Source organism: Eptatretus burgeri, chromosome 12 (genome assembly GCF_056783735.1).
Source record: "Eptatretus burgeri isolate ZD-2024b chromosome 12, Ebu_testis_v1, whole genome shotgun sequence".
In the NCBI taxonomy this organism is placed as follows: Eukaryota; Metazoa; Chordata; class Myxini; order Myxiniformes; family Myxinidae; genus Eptatretus; species Eptatretus burgeri.
Window position 1 is genome coordinate 50,007,066 of NC_140972.1, and position 19,647 is coordinate 50,026,712.

The 19,647-nt window shown below is 43.0% G+C and overlaps 1 protein-coding gene across 14 annotated transcripts in view; it reads right to left on the minus strand.

Annotated features, from left to right (window-relative positions):
- LOC147015585 (amyloid-beta A4 precursor protein-binding family A member 1-like) overlaps window positions 1-19,429 on the minus strand; it is a 210,173-nt gene extending 190,744 nt beyond the window's left edge. For 4 of the 14 annotated variants that reach the window (XM_085850482.1, XM_085850488.1, XM_085850476.1 and 1 more), the window contains exons 1-4: window positions 19,136-19,422; window positions 13,798-15,504; window positions 7,975-8,216; window positions 374-475 (exon numbers count right to left, since the gene is read on the minus strand). In XM_085850482.1, coding sequence (XP_085706608.1) covers window positions 374-475; window positions 7,975-8,216; window positions 13,798-15,409 — 1,956 coding nt within the window. In that variant the 5' untranslated portion in view covers window positions 15,410-15,504; window positions 19,136-19,422. Of the gene's footprint in view, window positions 1-373; window positions 476-7,974; window positions 8,217-13,797; window positions 18,807-19,135 lie in introns of those variants that run through there. The other 10 variants (XM_085850487.1, XM_085850486.1, XM_085850483.1 and 7 more) reach the window with 6 other exon arrangements.
- Window positions 19,430-19,647: the final 218 nt, after the last annotated feature.

The following is a 19,647-nucleotide window of genomic DNA, read 5'->3' on the forward strand; positions in this document are numbered from 1 at the left end:
TTCGTACATGAGAGGGGCGCGTTTCTTGGTTTTTTTTCCGTCAAGCAATAAATTCAATGGTTTTCACATATATAACACATTAGTTTCACAAATTTCCATTGAAATACTCGGGTATTTCCGTCAATTGTTGCCATTTCCGTCAAGGTTACGCACTGCCATCTACCGGACGGCCGTCATTGGCTGTCTTGAGGCACGTGGGGGGGGGACACCGGAGACACGGTAGACACCGGGGACATTTCAAACTCGGTGCAATTGTATACAGCGCACGCGCTGTATAAAAAGGTTATTTGATCAAAATATGTTGTGTGAACAAAAACATCACTGGTTTCACGCCGAACAACCCCAAATAAAGAAGCAAGTAATCAAACCTTACATCTCTGCTGGCTTCAGGGGGGCTGCCTGCATTAAGATCAGATCGCTGTTGCCGCCGCATGCCTTCGACGACAGCCGGGGAAGAAGGAGAAGCAGGACTCTGCTGAAACACAGAATAAATGAAACCAACCCAGTGCATTGTTGCTTTCCCGTAATACTCCAAAACCTTCCACAGAGCTTGCTCAAGTGCCCTGCATTATTGATAAATGCCACAAAGTGTTCACCTAAAGAGTTCACCTCATGTCCTAATTGCTATCTTTTCCCCCTCTATGTTGTTAATATAATCACTATGCTCATCATGCAAAGTTGTACAACTGGCAAAGAAAATAGAACCGCGATGCTTCCACACTGATCAAAGCTGATGGAATGCCTAATAAAAATAACCAGAGTTGGTGTCAAAGCCACCCAATGCTCGCCTGTTTATACATTTATCATTTTTAAAAGACGAGTCTAATAATTAATATTTTTTAATAAAGCATTGCAGTGAAGTATAATTATAAAGCAATAAATGCAGTTGTATATTGTAATCAGTAACAAGAGCGCAAGTGAGCACAATATACGCCCGAACAAGAAGATATATACAGAATTGTGCTACTACATGGAAAACAGCATCCTGGTTGCCATGGCAACCACTTTATATGACGAACGTATGTCACTACACACCGTCTCCACAGTCTGTACGTAGGTACCAAATATGAAACGTGAAAGTTGAAAACTTTGGGAGTTAGAGTGGGGACAGGAACGGATGGACAACAGCATCTTGGTTGCCATGGCAACCACTTTAGATGACGAAGGAATGTCATGACACGGCTCCACAGTCTGTACCTATGTACCAAATATGAAATGTGAAAGTTGAAAACTTTGGGAGTTAGCGTGCAGACAGGAACAGATGGACAGACAGACAGATGGACGACCGGTATATATGTATGTATGTATGTATGTATGTATGTATGTATGTATGTATGTATGTATGTATGTATGTATGTATGTATGTATGTATGTATGTATATATATATATATATATATATATATATATATATATATATATATATATATATATATATATATATCTTCTTTCGGCTGCTCCCATTAGGGGTCGCCACAGCGGATCATCCGTATGATCCGCATAGTGATTTGGCACATGTTTTACGCCGGATGCCCTTCCTGACGCAACCCTGGTCGCCTCTTACGACACAGGGATATGGTACACCTATTTTAACCGGGGTATACACCGGCCCAGTATACTGGTACTCATTTCGCCGACCTCGGAAGGATGACAGGCTGAGTCAACCCCCTGGTGTATTAATTCAGTGGCCTAACGGGGTTGAACTCAGGACCTTTTGGATCCCAAGCTGCTGCCCTAACCACTGCGCCAATACCAGGTATATATATATATATATATATATATATATATATATATATATATATATATATATATATATATATATATATATATATATATATATATATATATATATATATATATATATATATATATATATCGGGCGTATAAAAAGAAATAGTGTGGTAGATAAAAACATTAGAAAGGAAACTAAAGGGGGAGCACTCAGGAGAGTGCAAGACCTCCGCCGCCAATACTGCTGGGTCAATCAAGTGAACCTTATATCTTATTCATTAAATATGATGTCAACAGTGCTGACAGTTATAGTTCTTTTCTCCATTTTTTCTTTGGGGGGGGTTGGAAATCACTTAAAAACATGCAGAAATGCAAAAAAAAAGAAACCAAAGAAAAAAAAAGTTGCAAATTTTTTTTTTCTCTAACAATTTTTTTTGTGGGGGGGGTGGGGGGTTGGAAATCACCTAAAACATGCAGAAATGCAAAAAAAAAGAAATCGAAATTTTGTTGAAAAATAAAGTTGCAAAAATGTTTTTTCTCTAACAATTTTTCTTGGGGGGGGGGGTTGGAAATCACTTAAAACATGTAGAAATGCAAAAAAAAAAAATTTCTCTAACAATTTTTTTTGGGGGGGGTGGGGACCAAGTCCAAAATGTAATGACATGATCCTTGGACCATACCTAACCCCCCCACCAAGTTGTCGAAATCCATCAAGGAGTTTTTCCGTAATACTGTTCACAAACAAACAATCAAACAAACAAACAGAAAGGGGTGAAAACAGTAACCTCCGATCTTCGATGGTGGAGGTTAAAAATAACGCATCAAAAAATTTAACGTTTTCACGCTCACGCTCACGCTCACGCTCACGCCGGGGGTATCGCTATAACTCTCTGTTCTTCGAACAGGCGAGGTAAAAACACCAAGGATGTCCTCCGTCTATAACAAAAACACCAAGGCTGTCCTCCGCCGATAACAAAAACACCAAGGATGTCCTCCGTCTATAACAAAAACACCAAGGCTGTCCTCCGCCGATAACAAAAACACCAAGGGTGTCCTCTGCCCATAACAAAAACACCAAGGGTGTCCTCCGCCCATAACAAAAACACCAAGGGTGTCCTCCGCCTCTAACAAAAACACCAAGGGTGTCCTCCGCCCATAACAAAAACACCAAGGGTGTCCTCCGCCGATAACAAAAACACCAAGGGTGTCCTCCGCCTATAACAAAAACACCAAGGGTGTCCTCCGCCTATAACAAAAACACCAAGGGTGTCCTCCGACTATAACAAAAACACCAAGGGTGTCCTCCGACTATAACAAAAACACCAAGGGTGTCCTCCGCCTATAACAAAAACACCAAGGGTGTCCTCCGCCTATAACAAAAACACCAAGGGTGTCCTCCGCCTATAACAAAAACACCAAGGGTGTCCTCCGCCTACAACAAAAACACCAAGGGTGTCCTCCGCCTACAACAAAAACACCAAGGGTGTCCTCCGCCTACAACAAAAACACCAAGGGTGTCCTCCGCCTACAACAAAAACACCAAGGGTGTCCTCCGCCTACAACAAAAACACCAAGGGTGTCCTCCGCCTACAACAAAAACACCAAGGGTGTCCTCCGCCTACAACAAAAACACCAAGGGTGTCCTCCGCCTACAACAAAAACACCAAGGGTGTCCTCCGCCTACAACAAAAACACCAAGGGTGTCCTCCGCCTACAACAAAAACACCAAGGGTGTCCTCCGCCTACAACAAAAACACCAAGGGTGTCCTCCGCCTACAACAAAAACAACAAGGGTGTCCTCCGCCTACAACAAAAACACCAAGGGTGTCCTCCGCCTATAACAAAAACACCAAGGGTGTCCTCCGCCTACAACAAAAACACCAAGGGTGTCCTCCGCCTACAACAAAAACACCAAGGGTGTCCTCCGCCTACAACAAAAACACCAAGGGTGTCCTCCGCCTACAACAAAAACACCAAGGGTGTCCTCCGCCTACAACAAAAACACCAAGGGTGTCCTCCGCCTACAACAAAAACACCAAGGGTGTCCTCCGCCTACAACAAAAACACCAAGGGTGTCCTCCGCCTACTACAAAAACACAAAGGGTGTCCTCCGCCTACTACAAAAACACAAAGGGTGTCCTCCGCATATTACAAAAACACAAAGGGTGTCCTCCGCCTATTACAAAAACACAAAGGGTGTCCTCCGCCTATAACAAAAACACCAAGGGTGTCCTCCGCCTATAACAAAAACACCAAGGGTGTCCTCCGCCTATAACAAAAACACCAAGGGTGTCCTCCGCCTATAACAAAAACACCAAGGGTGTCCTCCGCCTATAACAAAAACACCAAGGGTGTCCTCCGCCTATAACAAAAACACCAAGGGTGTCCTCCGCCTATAACAAAAACACCAAGGGTGTCCTCCGCCTATAACAAAAACACCAAGGGTGTCCTCCGCCTATAACAAAAACACCAAGGGTGTCCTCCGCCTATAACAAAAACACCAAGGGTGTCCTCCGCCTATAACAAAAACACCAAGGGTGTCCTCCGCCTATAACAAAAACACCAAGGGTGTCCTCCGCCTATAACAAAAACACCAAGGGTGTCCTCCGCCTATAACAAAAACACCAAGGGTGTCCTCCGCCTATAACAAAAACACCAAGGGTGTCCTCCGCCTATAACAAAAACACCAAGGGTGTCCTCCGCCTATTACAAAAACACCAAGGGTGTCCTCCGCCTATTACAAAAACACCAAGGGTGTCCTCCGCCTATTACAAAAACACCAAGGGTGTCCTCCGCCTATTACAAAAAACACAAAGGGTGTCCTCCGCCTATCACAAAAACACAAAGGGTGTCCTCCGCCGATAACAAAAACACCAAGGGTGTCCTCCGCCTTTAACAAAAACACCAAGGGTGTCCTCCGCCTATAACAAAAACACCAAGGGTGTCCTCCGCCTATAACAAAAACACCAAGGGTGTCGTCCGCCTATAACAAAAACACCAAAGGTGTCGTCCGCCTATAACAAAAACATCAATGGTGTCGTCTAACCATAACAAAAACACCAAGGGTGTCCTCCGCCTACAACAAAAACGCAAGGGTGTCCTGCGCCTACAACAAAAACGCAAGGGTGTCCTGCGCCTCTAACAAAAACACCAAGGGTGTCCTCCGCCTACAACAAAAACGCAAGGGTGTCCTGCGCCTCTAACAAAAACACCAAGGGTGTCCTCCGCCTCTAACAAAAACACCAAGGGTGTCCTCCGCCTCTAACAAAAACACCAAGGGTGTCGTCCGCCTATAACAAAAACACCAAGGGTGTCGTCCGCCTATAACAAAAACACCAAGGGTGTCGTCCGCCTATAACAAAAACACCAAGGGTGTCGTCCGCCTATAACAAAAACACCAAGGGTGTCGTCCGCCTATAACAAAAACACCAAGGGTGTCGTCCGCCTATAACAAAAACACCAAGGGTGTCGTCCGCCTGCAACAAAAACACCAAAGGTGTCGTCCGCCTGTAACAAAAACATCAAGGGTGTCGTCTGCCCGTAACAAATACACCAAGGGTGTTGGCTGCCTATAATAAAAAACCAAGGGTGTCGTCTGCCGAGAACAAAAAAAAACAAAACAAGGGTGTCGTCTGTCTATAAAAAAACAAGGGTGTCGTCTGTCTATAAAAAAACAAGGGTGTCGTCTGTCTATAAAAAAACAAGGGTGTCGTCTGTCTATAAAAAAACAAGGGTGTCGTCTGTCTATAAAAAAACAAGGGTGTCGTCTGCCTATAAATAAAAAACAAGGGTGTCGTCTGCCTATAAATAAAAAACAAGGGTGTCGTCTGCCTATAAATAAAAAACAAGGGTGTCGTCTGCCTATAAATAAAAAACAAGGGTGTCGTCTGCCTATAAATAAAAAACAAGGGTGTCGTCTGCCTATAAATAAAAAACAAGGGTGTCGTCTGCCTATAAATAAAAAACAAGGGTGTCGTCTGCCTATAAATAAAAAACAAGGGTGTCGTCTGCCTATAAATAAAAAACAAGGGTGTCGTCTGCCTATAAATAAAAAACAAGGGTGTCGTCTGCCTATAAATAAAAAACAAGGGTGTCGTCTGCCTATAAAAAAAAACAAGGGTGTCGTCTGCCTATAAATAAAAAACAAGGGTGTCGTCTGCCTATAAATAAAAAACAAGGGTGTCGTCTGCCTATAAATAAAAAACAAGGGTGTCGTCTGCCTATAAATAAAAAACAAGGGTGTCGTCTGCCTATAAATAAAAAACAAGGGTGTCGTCTGCCTATAAATAAAAAACAAGGGTGTCGTCTGCCTATAAATAAAAAACAAGGGTGTCGTCTGCCTATAAATAAAAAACAAGGGTGTCGTCTGCCTATAAATAAAAAACAAGGGTGTCGTCTGCCTATAAATAAAAAACAAGGGTGTCGTCTGCCTATAAATAAAAAACAAGGGTGTCGTCTGCCTATAAATAAAAAACAAGGGTGTCGTCTGCCTATAAATAAAAAACAAGGGTGTCGTCTGCCTATAAATAAAAAACAAGGGTGTCGTCTGCCTATAAATAAAAAACAAGGGTGTCGTCTGCCTATAAATAAAAAACAAGGGTGTCGTCTGCCTATAAATAAAAAACAAGGGTGTCGTCTGCCTATAAATAAAAAACAAGGGTGTCGTCTGCCTATAAATAAAAAACAAGGGTGTCGTCTGCCTATAAATAAAAAACAAGGGTGTCGTCTGCCTATAAATAAAAAACAAGGGTGTCGTCTGCCTATAAATAAAAAACAAGGGTGTCGTCTGCCTATAAATAAAAAACAAGGGTGTCCTCTGCCTATAAATAAAAAACAAGGGTGTCCTCTGCCTATAAATAAAAAACAAGGGTGTCGTCTGCCTATAAAAAAAACAAGGGTGTCGTCTGCCTATAAAAAAAACAAGGGAGTCGTCTGCCTATAAAAAAAAACAAGGGAGTCGTCTGCCTATAAAAAAAAACAAGGGTGTCGTCTGCCTATAAAAAAAAAACAAGGGTGTCGTCTGCCTATAAAAAAAAACAAGGGTGTCGTCTGCCTATAAAAAAAAACAAGGGTGTCGTCTGCCTATAAAAAAAAAACAAGGGTGTCGTCTGCCTATAAAAAAAAACAAGGGTGTCGTCTGCCTATAAAAAAAAACAAGGGTGTCGTCTGCCTATAAAAAAAAACAAGGGTGTCGTCTGCCTATAAAAAAAAACAAGGGTGTCGTCTGCCTATAAAAAAAAACAAGGGTGTCGTCTGCCTATAAAAAAAAACAAGGGTGTCGTCTGCCTATAAAAAAAAACAAGGGTGTCGTCTGCCTATAAAAAAAAACAAGGGTGTCGTCTGCCTATAAAAAAAAACAAGGGTGTCGTCTGCCTATAAAAAAAAAACAAGGGTGTCGTCTGCCTATAAAAAAAAAACAAGGGTGTCGTCTGCCTATAAAAAAAAACAAGGGTGTCGTCTGCCTATAAAAAAAAACAAGGGTGTCGTCTGCCTATAAAAAAAAACAAGGGTGTCGTCTGCCTATAAAAAAAACAAGGGTGTCGTCTGCCTATAAAAAAAAACAAGGGTGTCGTCTGCCTATAAAAAAAAACAAGGGTGTCGTCTGCCTATAAAAAAAAACAAGGGTGTCGTCTGCCTATAAAAAAAACCAAGGGTGTATGCTAATAAGAAAAAAAACAAGGGCCCTGCCTTTAAAAAACAAAAACAAAGGCGCCCATTTTTTCAAAAGGCGGGCGCCCATCATTGAAAAAGAGGGGTGTCCGCCCTTTAAAAAAGAGGAGCGCCTGCCCATTATAAAGAGGGGCGCCCACCCATCAAAAAAAGTGACCGCCCATCAAAAAAGTGGTGTCCACCTGTTAACAAAAAAAGAAAATGAAAAAGAAAGAAAAAAGGACACAGACCTATTTAAAAAAAAAGAAAAAGAGAATGGCATCTGTCAATAACAAAAAAGGGTGTCTGCCTATAAAATAAATAAAAAACAAGGGTGTCTGCCTATAAAAACAAGGGTGTATAAGATTGTGCCTGGCAGCCAACTTGGACATTGACAGAATACCAGCTCAACAGATGTCAATATTGGCCCTGACTAATTATGTGTGCAATAATGTAATCTGTGCATTTAAAGGTTAATTACTTCTTTCCAGAAAGCGACTTACTTCCACCCATCAATGGAGTTGACCATCATGCAGTTAGAGCTCAGCCATTCGGGAGGTGAGAATCCGAAACAATGAGACATTCACCATCCTCACCTCAAAGCCCCCTATGTTGTTTTCCATTTCCTCCATGGGACTGTGTTCCTTTCTCATGACCCAAATGGGTTCTGCAGGTTCCTCGGGTGTGTACGGCGAGCGAACCGTCTTGGTCTTGACCTCGGCAATTGCTTCCTGAATGTCCTTCAGTGCCAGCGAAATGGCCTCGCGGTGTTCATGAGCCATACCACTTTCGTAGCTCCGGACATTTGCATTGCCACGGGCGAGAGAGGCACTGGCCTCTGAACAGGCATGGAGGAGGGAGGGAATAAAGACAGTAATCTGAGGCTGCACAGAACATGGATGGAGATGCATGGCAATAATTGTGAGGATTATAGGAAAATGGGGAGGATAGCAAGATGTGTAAAGAGGGTCGGGGATGGAAGAAGGGAAAAGTTAAAGTTACAATAAGGACCCGTGAACATATTAGAAGCAAAAAATGTCAGAATTATGAAAGAAGAAAAAAACATCACATTCCCCTTTATCAATCCTCTCCTGATTCCTTCTCCCATGCTCTTTCATCCTTGCTACTTTCTCTAACTCTCACTTTCTCTCCTCACCTCCTAACTTCCTCTCCTTTTCTCAAAATACCATCTCAGTTACCAGACCCTTGCACCACCTTTCGCATTCCCACTCCTCCACCCATTCCCCCTACCTATAAATCTTTGTATACATGATGTGCAGAGGGTCCCAAAGAGAGAGAAATAAACCAGGAGATGAAAGGATAAAGGGGGAGAAGAAGATCTTCCACAGAATTACGTAAAAGCATTGCTGTGCAATGGTCAAATGGTTTGGCAAAACTTTATAAAAACTATAAGGGCACTCGGAAGAGCACATACCTCCACCAGGCTGATTAGTTTACATTTTGTATCACACTGATAGGCGGATCTGGATTCAGACCTGAACTAAAATTTAATCGGCTTGTTCTTGTCACCTAACGAACTGATCCACCAAGTTTCGGCCGAATCCATCCACAACTTTTTGACATATCTGTCTGTATGTCGTTTTTGGCCCTATCCCACAATGCTAAAAAAAAATCACTTAAAAATTCTCGGATCTGGATCCAGATTTAGATAGTCAACAAAATCTAATCATTTTATCCTCGTCACTTACCCAAGCTCTCCACCAAATTTTGTCCGACTCCGTGCACAACTTCTTGAGATATTTTGTTCACAAACAAACAAATGAAAATCGCTCAGAGTGACATATGGTGAAATGGAACAGCACTTGGTAGAGCACATACCTCCGCCAGGCTGAACAGTTTACGTTTTGTATGCCACCGATTGGTCGGATCTGAATCCAGACCTAAACCAAAATTGAATCGGCTTGCTTGTCACCTAACCAACTCATCCACCTAGATTTGTCATAACGCGTCCACAACTTTTTGAGATATCATGCTATATATAGTTTTTAGCCCTTTCTAATCAATTTGTCCTTGTCACACACTGAACCTGTCCACAAAGTTTCTGAGGAATCCATAACTAACCTTTTGAGATATTGTGCTCTTTCATTTTTGGCCTTATCTCTCAATAGTGAAGAATCACTTGAAAATTTCTGAAATCCAAATCCATATTTGGATCTTCACCAAAATCAAATCAATTCGTCATTGGATTAAAATTGAGGATTCGAGAAATTTGGCCTATGTTGAGATTTTCGCCTATGGTGACCTCACAATCAATAGGTGGTTGAATTCAGCGACCTGATGTGCAAATGCTCTTCAAATTTCATGTCAATCGGATGAAAATTGAGGATATTAGACAATTTGGCCCAATTTGGTGCAAATTGGCCTTTTGGCCGATGTTGATCTCAAAAGGAAATTGACAATTTTAGAAACAATTTAAAAATTTGGCCTATGTTGGGTTGACCTTATGGCCTATGTTGACCTATGTTAACCTCAAAAGTCATAGGTGGTAAAATTCACTGACCTGATATGCAAATGCTGTACAAATTTCACGTCAATCAGATGAAATTTGAGGATTTTATAAAATTTGGCTCAAATTGGCCTCTTGGCCTATGTAGACCATTTTGCTCGACCAAATTTTACGAAACTTCAATGCGGGACCGTCGCAGGGTTGGTGACATTAATCTCTGAAAATTTCAGGACGATCGGTTGAGCGGTTTGGGCTGGAGGCGAGCGGATAGACAAATAAAGAAACAAACAAACGGATGCGATCAACATACTCGTCAAAAATTATTGTTTTTTTTTTCCAAGTAACAAACAGACAGACAAGCCGGTAGGCGACGAGGGATTAGCTAGGAGCAAAGCACTGGATACGATGCTTTTCATTCTGACCGATCCACCGACGAAGATTCATTGCCAAGACGTATTGGTTCACATACAATTGTTCCTCTGCCTGGCAAGATTTTTCCTATTGCGTATTTTTGCCAACTGGCACTCCTCATAAAAAATGACAGTAAATAGACACCCTATTTTTGAAGGATTACCATTTGAAAAATAATCGGTTTGCTGGTTTGTGCTGTGGAGCCTCACGTTGCAGACACGCAGACACACACACACACACACACACACACACACACACACACACACACACACACACACACACACACACACACACACACACACACACACACACACACACACCCCGAAAAACTTCTCTCAATGCTCTTGTTTGACCACACCTCCTGAGCCACACAATATTTTTCATAAGCCACGGCCACTTTCCATAAGCCACGCCCACTTTCATGTGCCACTCCCACGTCCACTTTCCCTAAGCTCCGCCCACTTTCCTAAGCCCCTCATAAAAAATGACGGTAAAGACACCCGATTTTTGAAGGACTACCATTTGAAAAATAAAACCTCAATCAAAAATCGGCTCGAGTAAAATTTTCTAAATATCTCGAAGTGTTTAATTCTGAAGTCTCGTTTCTCTACATTCAAAACTGAAGGACAAGTATTGAAAATACTGTACGCTGTTTTTCGGCCGCTGCACAACAACGGGTGGTTTCCAGGCAACGAAATTCAAACGCGCACATTCCCAGCACAGATTGCACATGTTGGCAAAGTTTCATAGAAATTGGTTTGCTGGTTCATGCTGTGGAGCCTCGCGTTACAGGCACACACACACACACACACACACACACACACACACACACACACACACACACACACACACACACACACACACACACACACACACACACACACACACACACACACACACACACACACACACACACACACACACACACTGACAATAAGGGATATCTAGCATATATAGCAAATCCAACAAAGAAAAGGACCCAAATGCAATACCCTTTCCACTGGCGAGGGCAACAAAAGGATCCAAATGCAATACCCTCTCCTCTGGCGAGGTTAACAAGTGCAGGAAATTCTCACGAATGGAAAGGGTGTCCCATACAGTTTGGTCGGATGTGTTGTGTGCACGTCTGATTGATACGTAGCAAGTGTTCAAATATACCAAAACACATCACAAACCCTGATGCTGTGAATTTTGATGGGATTGAAAGGTAAGCAGCAACAGGTTGGTTTTTTTTGGTTTTGTTTTTGTTTTTTGATCAATTGGTAACATTCACTCAGAGCAACGAGATGACCAAGTAATGTGAGCAAAAAGACCAAATTATTTTTCCATTCTTAAAAGCATTTTGCAGAAATTTGTCATCGTTTTGCAAATCAACACCGCCAAGAAATGCTTCTTGCTTTGTACACATCATCCCACTGGCTTTTAGAGATTGAAGGACAAACCCACACTGCAATGCAACAGTCTGGTTTGGTGGTTGTTAAACACTGTCATGTTTGCCAATCTGTTCAGTGCTTGAACACATATGTGGCACTTAAGAAATGCAATCAAATTCGGGATAATTACTGTTTTCTCTCTGCTAGTTAAGATCGGTTTTAGCTAACTGACAATTAACTCTCATTTCAAAATGTCCAAATACCTCCAAGGAAAACCCTGGTTTGTTTCATTATCCCATATAATCTTTTTATTCCACATCCTAGCACGTTTTAAACTGCTCATAGTATAAAACTATGACAGCTGTTGCCATTTGTGAGGGTCTGGTTATACAATAATTAGTCGTCATTTGATATTTCATAACATGTGGGGAAATGGTGCCACAACATTGTTTCCCCAAATTTAACTCCATTTAAACACTGCTACCATTCAACCAAGATGGGAGATGTGGTGACCAAGGGCTTGCTAGCATAGGACCATCATTTTTACCTGGCTGACAAAAAAAAAAAAACCCATGCATTCACTCAGTAAACTTAAAGAATTTTTAACATTGCCAAAACAATACAAGATGAATAATGATTTCAGAATTAAAATCCTCACAAAGCAATGCGAAATACAGGCATTCAAGGGCATCAAGTTGGAGAAGGCAAAAGCTTTGGAATACAAAATAAGAAGATAATTTGGAGGAAAGAGTTAGCATGAACAAGGTAGGGAACCAATATGACTGAAGATAAGAGCTACAGTGACCCTGGGGTAATTACTGAAGAGTAAGGAAAGGCTGGAACAAAGAATAGACTGTAATTGCGATGGATGCATTTACTCGCAAAAGTGAAAACAGGTAAAAACTAGAAGGGCACTGGGAAGAGCGCACACCTCCGCCACAAGAACATATCGGGCCCAATACATTTTTGAAATATCATGCTATACAGCACAACATCGTTTTTGGCTCTATCTCTGAATGGTGAAGAATCACATTAAAAATTAAATAATTCTTGTATCCATATCCAGATTCGGATGTACACCAAAATCGAATCAATTCGTCCTTGTCACACACCGATCTTGTCAACAAAATTTCATCCGGATCTGTGCAAACTTTCTGAGATATCTTGCACACAAGCAAACAGACAAACGAAGAAACAGACAGAAAGGGGTGAAAACATCCTCCTTCACCTTCAATGGTGGAGGTAACTAGAAGGGCACTCAGTGGAGCGTATACTTCCGCCATACAATGTCTGATGCAGTAGAACATATCACCCCCAATAGTTTTTTGAAATATGCTTTATATCATTTTTGGCCCCATCTCTCAATGGTGAAGAATCACTTAAAAAAATTCTCGTATCCGGATCCGGATCTTCACCAAAATCGAATCCGGATCCGGATCTTCACCAAAAAAAAAAAATCCTCGTCACACACCCAAACTCCACCAAATACTGTCTGAATTCGTCCACAACTTTTTGAGATATCCTGCTCACAGACAAACAGAGAGACAGAGAGTTGTGAAAACATAAAATCTGCCCACCTTCGGTGGCGGATGTAACTAGAACGGCATTCGGTACAGCACATACCTGCACCAGGCTGAACGGTTTACATTTTGTATCCCACTGATAGGACGGATCTGAATCCGGACCTCAAACAAAATCATATCGGCTTGTTCTTGTCCCCAAACCAACTCATCCACCAAGTTGTGTCATGACCCATCCACAATTTTTTGAGATAGTGGTATACATTGTTTTTGGCCCCATCTCTCAATGGTGAAAAATCAGGAATAAACTTTAAAATTCTCATATCCAGATTTGGATCTTCACCAAAATCAAATCAATTCTTCCTTGTCACACATCCAACCTGTCCAGCAAATTTTGTCCAAATCAGTCTAACTTTGAGATTGTCTGTCTGTCTGGGAGCAGACTGACAGACAGACAAACAGGGGTGAAAACATAACTTACGTTCACATTAGGTGGTGGAGCTATTGAAGCTAACCTCAGTAAATACAAAGTATCGTTTGCTTTTAGCAAGGTGAAATGCCCTGAGTATCACTTAAAAAAAACTCTCAATAATAAGAATGAGCAAGCAATTTGAAAGCCAAGGACAGAAATGCAATCGGAAATCATACCTTGCTCACACTCAGGCATTTCATGTGTCAGGTGATCCAAACTTCTGGAGCTCAAACTCTGCTTCACCTCAGCCACAATTTGATCAATGTCTTCTTCGTTATCATCACTATCAACATTGGGTGCATCATAGGTGGCGTATTCACTTTCCTGCCTTCCTCCATCCGAATCAGAGTCGGACTTCACATCGTAATGGTGAAGGCGTGCACCAAGCACCTCCTTGTCATAACCACCATCCGAGTCATCTTCCCGGTCAAATCTTGTCGTGGTTGTTGTTGCATCCGTCTCCCCAATCTCCTCGTACACATGCTCCTCCACTGCAGGTTCTGCTCGTGGATGAAATACACGGTATGCTTCTTCAGCAACCGTATAATCGCCTACCATCACGGTGTCTTGCTCCGCAGGTAATGGGTCCGAGTGTCGAAGGCTCCGCCTGCTGCTGGCAAATCCTTCTGCTTGGCGGTAACCCAGTCGATCTGGAGGTGGAATTTCTGAACGCATACCGAGGCGTTCCTCATGGGCACGAGCGTAAGCCTGTGGGTCCGATCTTCGGATGTAACGAGCATTTCCATGTCGATGGGCCGCTCGATGCCTGCAGCGATCTTCATGCTGCCGGCTTGATCTGTGAGTCTGGTTCTCAGCATGCCTGTTTCGTCTCTCCGATCCATTTTGGCGAGTCAACGAAGAGTGTTCTGTTCTCCGTGGATGCTGAAGATTTTGTGGCAAAGAGTTTGGCCGAGCGACCAAGCGTGCCTCCGAACCTCCAGACCCCTCAGGTTCACTTACAGGCCGCTGCCGGTTTTGTCTGGGAGGTTGCCTCAATTCTCGATCTAACCTAACTTCAATTTGGCCAACTTCACTTGAGGAAGACTCTGTAGGACAGTTTGCTGCAATAGGTCCATGGTCATGGGTCTGCATCAAGGCACCTGGTATGTGACTGTGCTCAGCCTCTGCATGCTCTGTATACTCCTCAGCTTCAGGTCGAAATTCCAACGAGTATACATTTTCATCCTCATTATCCAATTCATGTTCCTCAGCGAGTGCCACATACTCAGAGTTCAGGTCATCTTCTGCACGATCAGTGTGATTGTGGAAGCCACTCTCTGTACTGCCAGAACGAGTCAGACTTCGTTCATGATCTACAACACCGGCCAACAATGGTATGGAGTTCATGTGCTGCTCACACTCAACTGACTGCAATTCCCTCTCATCTTCGGACACCTCACTGTCAGTTTGTGGATTATGATGACCCACAGCTCCCAGCATTTGCCTCTCATATCGAAGGGGTAGCCCTTCTTCGTCGGAATGGCTATCACAGTCAGCTACACCATACTGTTCAACTCTCCGTCCTTCAAAGTCACCCTCTCTCCGATGATTTTCATATCCCTCTAACACCCTGTGGTCCTCTTCATCAAAATGGTCATTCTCATAGTCAACTGGGCTTTCACCCCCCAAAACCAAGTTAGCATCACTCTCTGCATCCCCTCTGATGCCCTCATCAAACGACTTTGGGTTGCACGTGGTAGATCGCCGTCCTGCCCCTTCTGAAAATTGCTCCAAATCTGCTTCGGCAAAATCACTAGCTCTATCTCTAGCCCATACACGCGCCTCCATCGCAACCTTCCTTTATTGATATTTTTTCTGATTAAATGATGAGGAATGTGACAAATGGAATTACACGGTAACCATCCCGTTTGTATGAGAGAAAGCTGCAAGAAAAAAAAAAGGAAACAAAAAGTATTTAAAAATAAACAATAAAAATACAACCACATTTTTCTATTTCATTTTGTTTTTTAAAACACTTTTTTTCTTCTTCAATTCTTACAACAGCTGCATCATCTCAGAAGCATTTTACCTACACAACCAAGCTGGACAAATATTACTTTTTGAATATAGTGCAGACCCCTAGCTCGAAATACAAATGGGGAAGGGAGGGTGCAAATCAAATTCAGAAGGGGCACTTGAAAACGGGATGGGGGCATTCATTAACGAGTTGGAGGTGGGGTGACGAAAACATGTGGCGCATGGTTCTAGAAATTCAAATTATTTACTTGTTTGAGATAGACGCTGTGCTTTTCCCGTTCCCAAATCCAGACACTTGTTGCCGACAAAGATTTCAAGGCCGCAAGCCAAAATGACAGATCACAGCAAGAATCCAGGTAGTTTGGAAAGAAATAAACTTATTCTGGGTATCCTACGTATTTTCAGGGGGCAGGGCATAGCTTCAGAAGGGCAGGGTGCTTTTTAAAAGGGACAAGGATCATCCAAAGTTTGGCAAGGTTGAGAGCCATTCGGTGCATTCTAACTCGGAGTGTCTGCACCGTAACTTTGTTCAGACTGTAAAATGTAGGCCATCTCTTTCACAGTTGGGACCCGCAGCAGAATGAGGATCAAATAAGCATGAGAGCAGATTCTATATCACATTTAAATGTTTCTCTTTCAATGTTAAGATGCCATTGGTATTTATTTATTTTCTGAAACGATGTTTGGCATTACATCAGCAGACGCAGGCACTATTGACCACATAACGACCACAATATGAGCAATTCACTGCAGAGGCCTTCGAGGTCATTGTACAAAGTGATTTTCATTAAGATTCTAAGGCATCCAGGTGGAGCGATAAAATAAAATAAAACTGCAAAGAATTCACACTTTCATATATATAGGCACCAACAAAAATAAATTAAAATACGACATAATACTAACTGTGGAATCTTGGTTTGTATTATCACAATGGCACGAAAAGGCCTGCTTGCCCTGCGAAAGGGGCAGTATATATGAAGAGGTGCAACCATAATTTTTCAAAGGGGCTTCAGACGTGAAATCGATCGTCAAGGAGCAGAAATGACTGAATTTAGAGGAGTTTGGGCCGCAAAGTATACTTTAAAAAATTACACATTCTGTATGGCCAACGGGAGGGGCAGTTCCCGAGCACATACCCGCCTCCCTTCCAGTCATTGCACTGCCGAATGTCATTCATGGACAGTCTCGGTGATACAAACCTGGAAAAAGAAACTTACTTGGTGCCTTCGTTGCCTGAAAGTTCATGCAAATTAATCATAGATGAGAAAATGAATGACCATTTCCAAGTGAAGACACAGCAATGATGAACATGAAAAGTTAAACATGAATTTAAACATTTTTAAGAGTCCCCAGAATATGAATGTTTAGGTCGACACAAAAGTTAGGTGACCTTCAACCCAATCCCTCCCATACCATGTTAAGAATATTTTGGGTAGGATTTTCTCATTGCAATGCACAAAGCTAACTATCCACCAATAAATGCTCAGAGACACGACCGCAAAATGGTGTTGGGCCAAGGGACGCACAGAACCTGCGGAATGAATTATGCAGCTCGAGCTTCCCAGTGTGTGTCAATGGGGATTGCAGGCAGCATAGGCTTGTAAACAAACTACTGTTGCTGCGAAATGGCTTGCGTGATCCTTGGAGCATGAACTCGGCAGGATTGGAATCGTTTCTTGTAATTCGGAATATAAACTAGTCAGCATTGCTGCAGATTCAACAGGTAATTTCTGGATGGTGGAACAACTCGGGGATGAATCTGTAGAAAGAGAATTTGGCTGGATTACTTAACTGTCAGGACCTCTTGATACCTCACGGGATCTCGTTTGTCAAGTGAAGAAACCTGGTTCGCAACCAAGTACGTTTGGGTCCCTTAAGATGGAAAAGACCACCAGTACAATTACTGTGTGCGAAGTAGTTCGTGTGGTGGTCTCAAAGGCAATTCCCTGCTTCCAAAGCACTCCAAACCTCCGGAATGTACGATTCTCCCAGGAAGACCAAATTTCACTGAACATGTCAAAACCTCTCAACAATGAGGCCAAAGCACAGGGCATGTTACTTTCACATTGCAGACAGGTCAGCGGTCTCTGTCCTCCAGCCTAGTTCCCTCAGCCCTCCGACACTCCCCAACAACTCCAGGATGTTCTTCCATTAATTATCTCCTGTTGAAACTCCCAATACCCAAGCTTCCATACACTTCAAGTCTTTCTCGTGAATGTGGAACTGCCTTCCAGAGACGGTGCACTGCCACTCTTCCCTCTTGGGCTTCAAGCAAGCAGAGCGTAACCATCTCATGTCTACCATTCTCTCTCTATAGAGTGCAGCCTGTGGCTGCTGGGTGCATCATTGGTTGGGACGCGGCTATGCTACTGATGCAGTGCCCCCTTACCAGTACACTAGTGCTCATTTTGCCGACTTCGGAAGGATGACAGGCTGAGTCAACCTCCTGGTGTATTTTAATTCAGCGGCCAACGGGGCTTGAACTCAGGACCCTAGGATCCCAAGCAGCCACCCTAACCACTAAGCCAACACCAGGCTGTCGACCATTAACCCAACTTAAATGTGTACAGTTATCTTTTCTACTCCCATTAACCCCACCGAAGTCAACCATATTTACTGGTGGGTTACCACGTTTCTCCCTTTTACCTCATTCTCTTGCTTATTTACGTCCAACCGCTCCACTATGCATACATTGCTTTTGACGCCTCACTCTTCCACGAGCATCGATCTTGTATTTTAAATAAATAAATAATCGTTGAATCTTCAACCTCTCATGTTCCAACACAACACATCACATAATAAATCAATAACCCTGGATGATGTATCCCCCTCCATCATCTTCCCCAAACAGTCACCTTCCAACATTTGCAGCACAAGCAACGCCCATTAAAAACAAGCCACGCCCATTAAAAACAAGTCACGCCCATTTAAAAACAAGCACCACCCATTTAAAACAAGCCACGCCCATTAAAAACAAGTCACGCCCATTAAATACAAGCACCGCCCATTAAAAACAAGCACCACCCATTTAAAAACAAGCCACGCCCATTAAAAACAAGCCACGCCAATTAAAAACAAGTCACGCCCATTTAAAACAAGTCACGCCCATTTAAAACAAGTCACGCCCATTTAAAACAAGTCACGCCCATTAAATACAAGCACCGCCCATTAAAAACAAGCCACGCCTATTAAAAACAAGCACCCCCACCCCACTTCCCCACTAATCACCTCTCTCACCCCAGCGTCCTCTTAAATTCGCTCCGATTCTCCTGAAAAGCAAGTTATACATACAAAACAATATAGATTTATACTTATAGATTACAAACAAGGCAATGGACAAGTTTCTCTGGGCTCTTGAATACCACAGTCTGTAACCTCAGTGTCAGGGTGGTCTCAGCATCTCCACCCTCCCCCCCCCCCAACTCAAACGACCACCAGCTCCCCGTCCCCTCCCCTCATTTTCCTTCTATATTTTCTCTGGTTTCGAATCTGTCGTCCATGCAAGGCCCTCCCGACTCGGCGTTCGCTCCCACTTACCTCACGGCGGCTCGGCGAGACAATGAGGACAAAAACACGGAAATTACACAGGAGGAAGCCGCTGTGATATAAAAGGCGGTACTGAAACAGCTCGGCACCACAAACCCTTCTCTCCGTCTCTCTTTCTCTCCTTCTCCTTGTTACCCAAATCTGCCACTACCCACCTTGCAAAACGCTGTACGCGCTTACGTCACAAGGTTATAAACCGAGAAATCCACGAATATTTGCGTCACGACACATTGAGCGAGGTTGCGTCATCAATGGTGGCAGGCTGTTCGGGGATTGCTACGTCACGACGTCAAAGCCAGACGTCTTGACGTCAAGGTTAGACGTCTTGACGTCACGAATCACGGCACTGAGGAGATGGGTTATTATATTTGCGAATTGCGTCGCTCGATGATTTGCGTATCGCATCACGACGCAAGAGGAGAGCCAAGCCGATGCTTCGACGTGATTTCCTCGCTGTTTGTATATTTTAGATTTTCGGTCCTGAAGTGTGTTCGTTGGAGCTG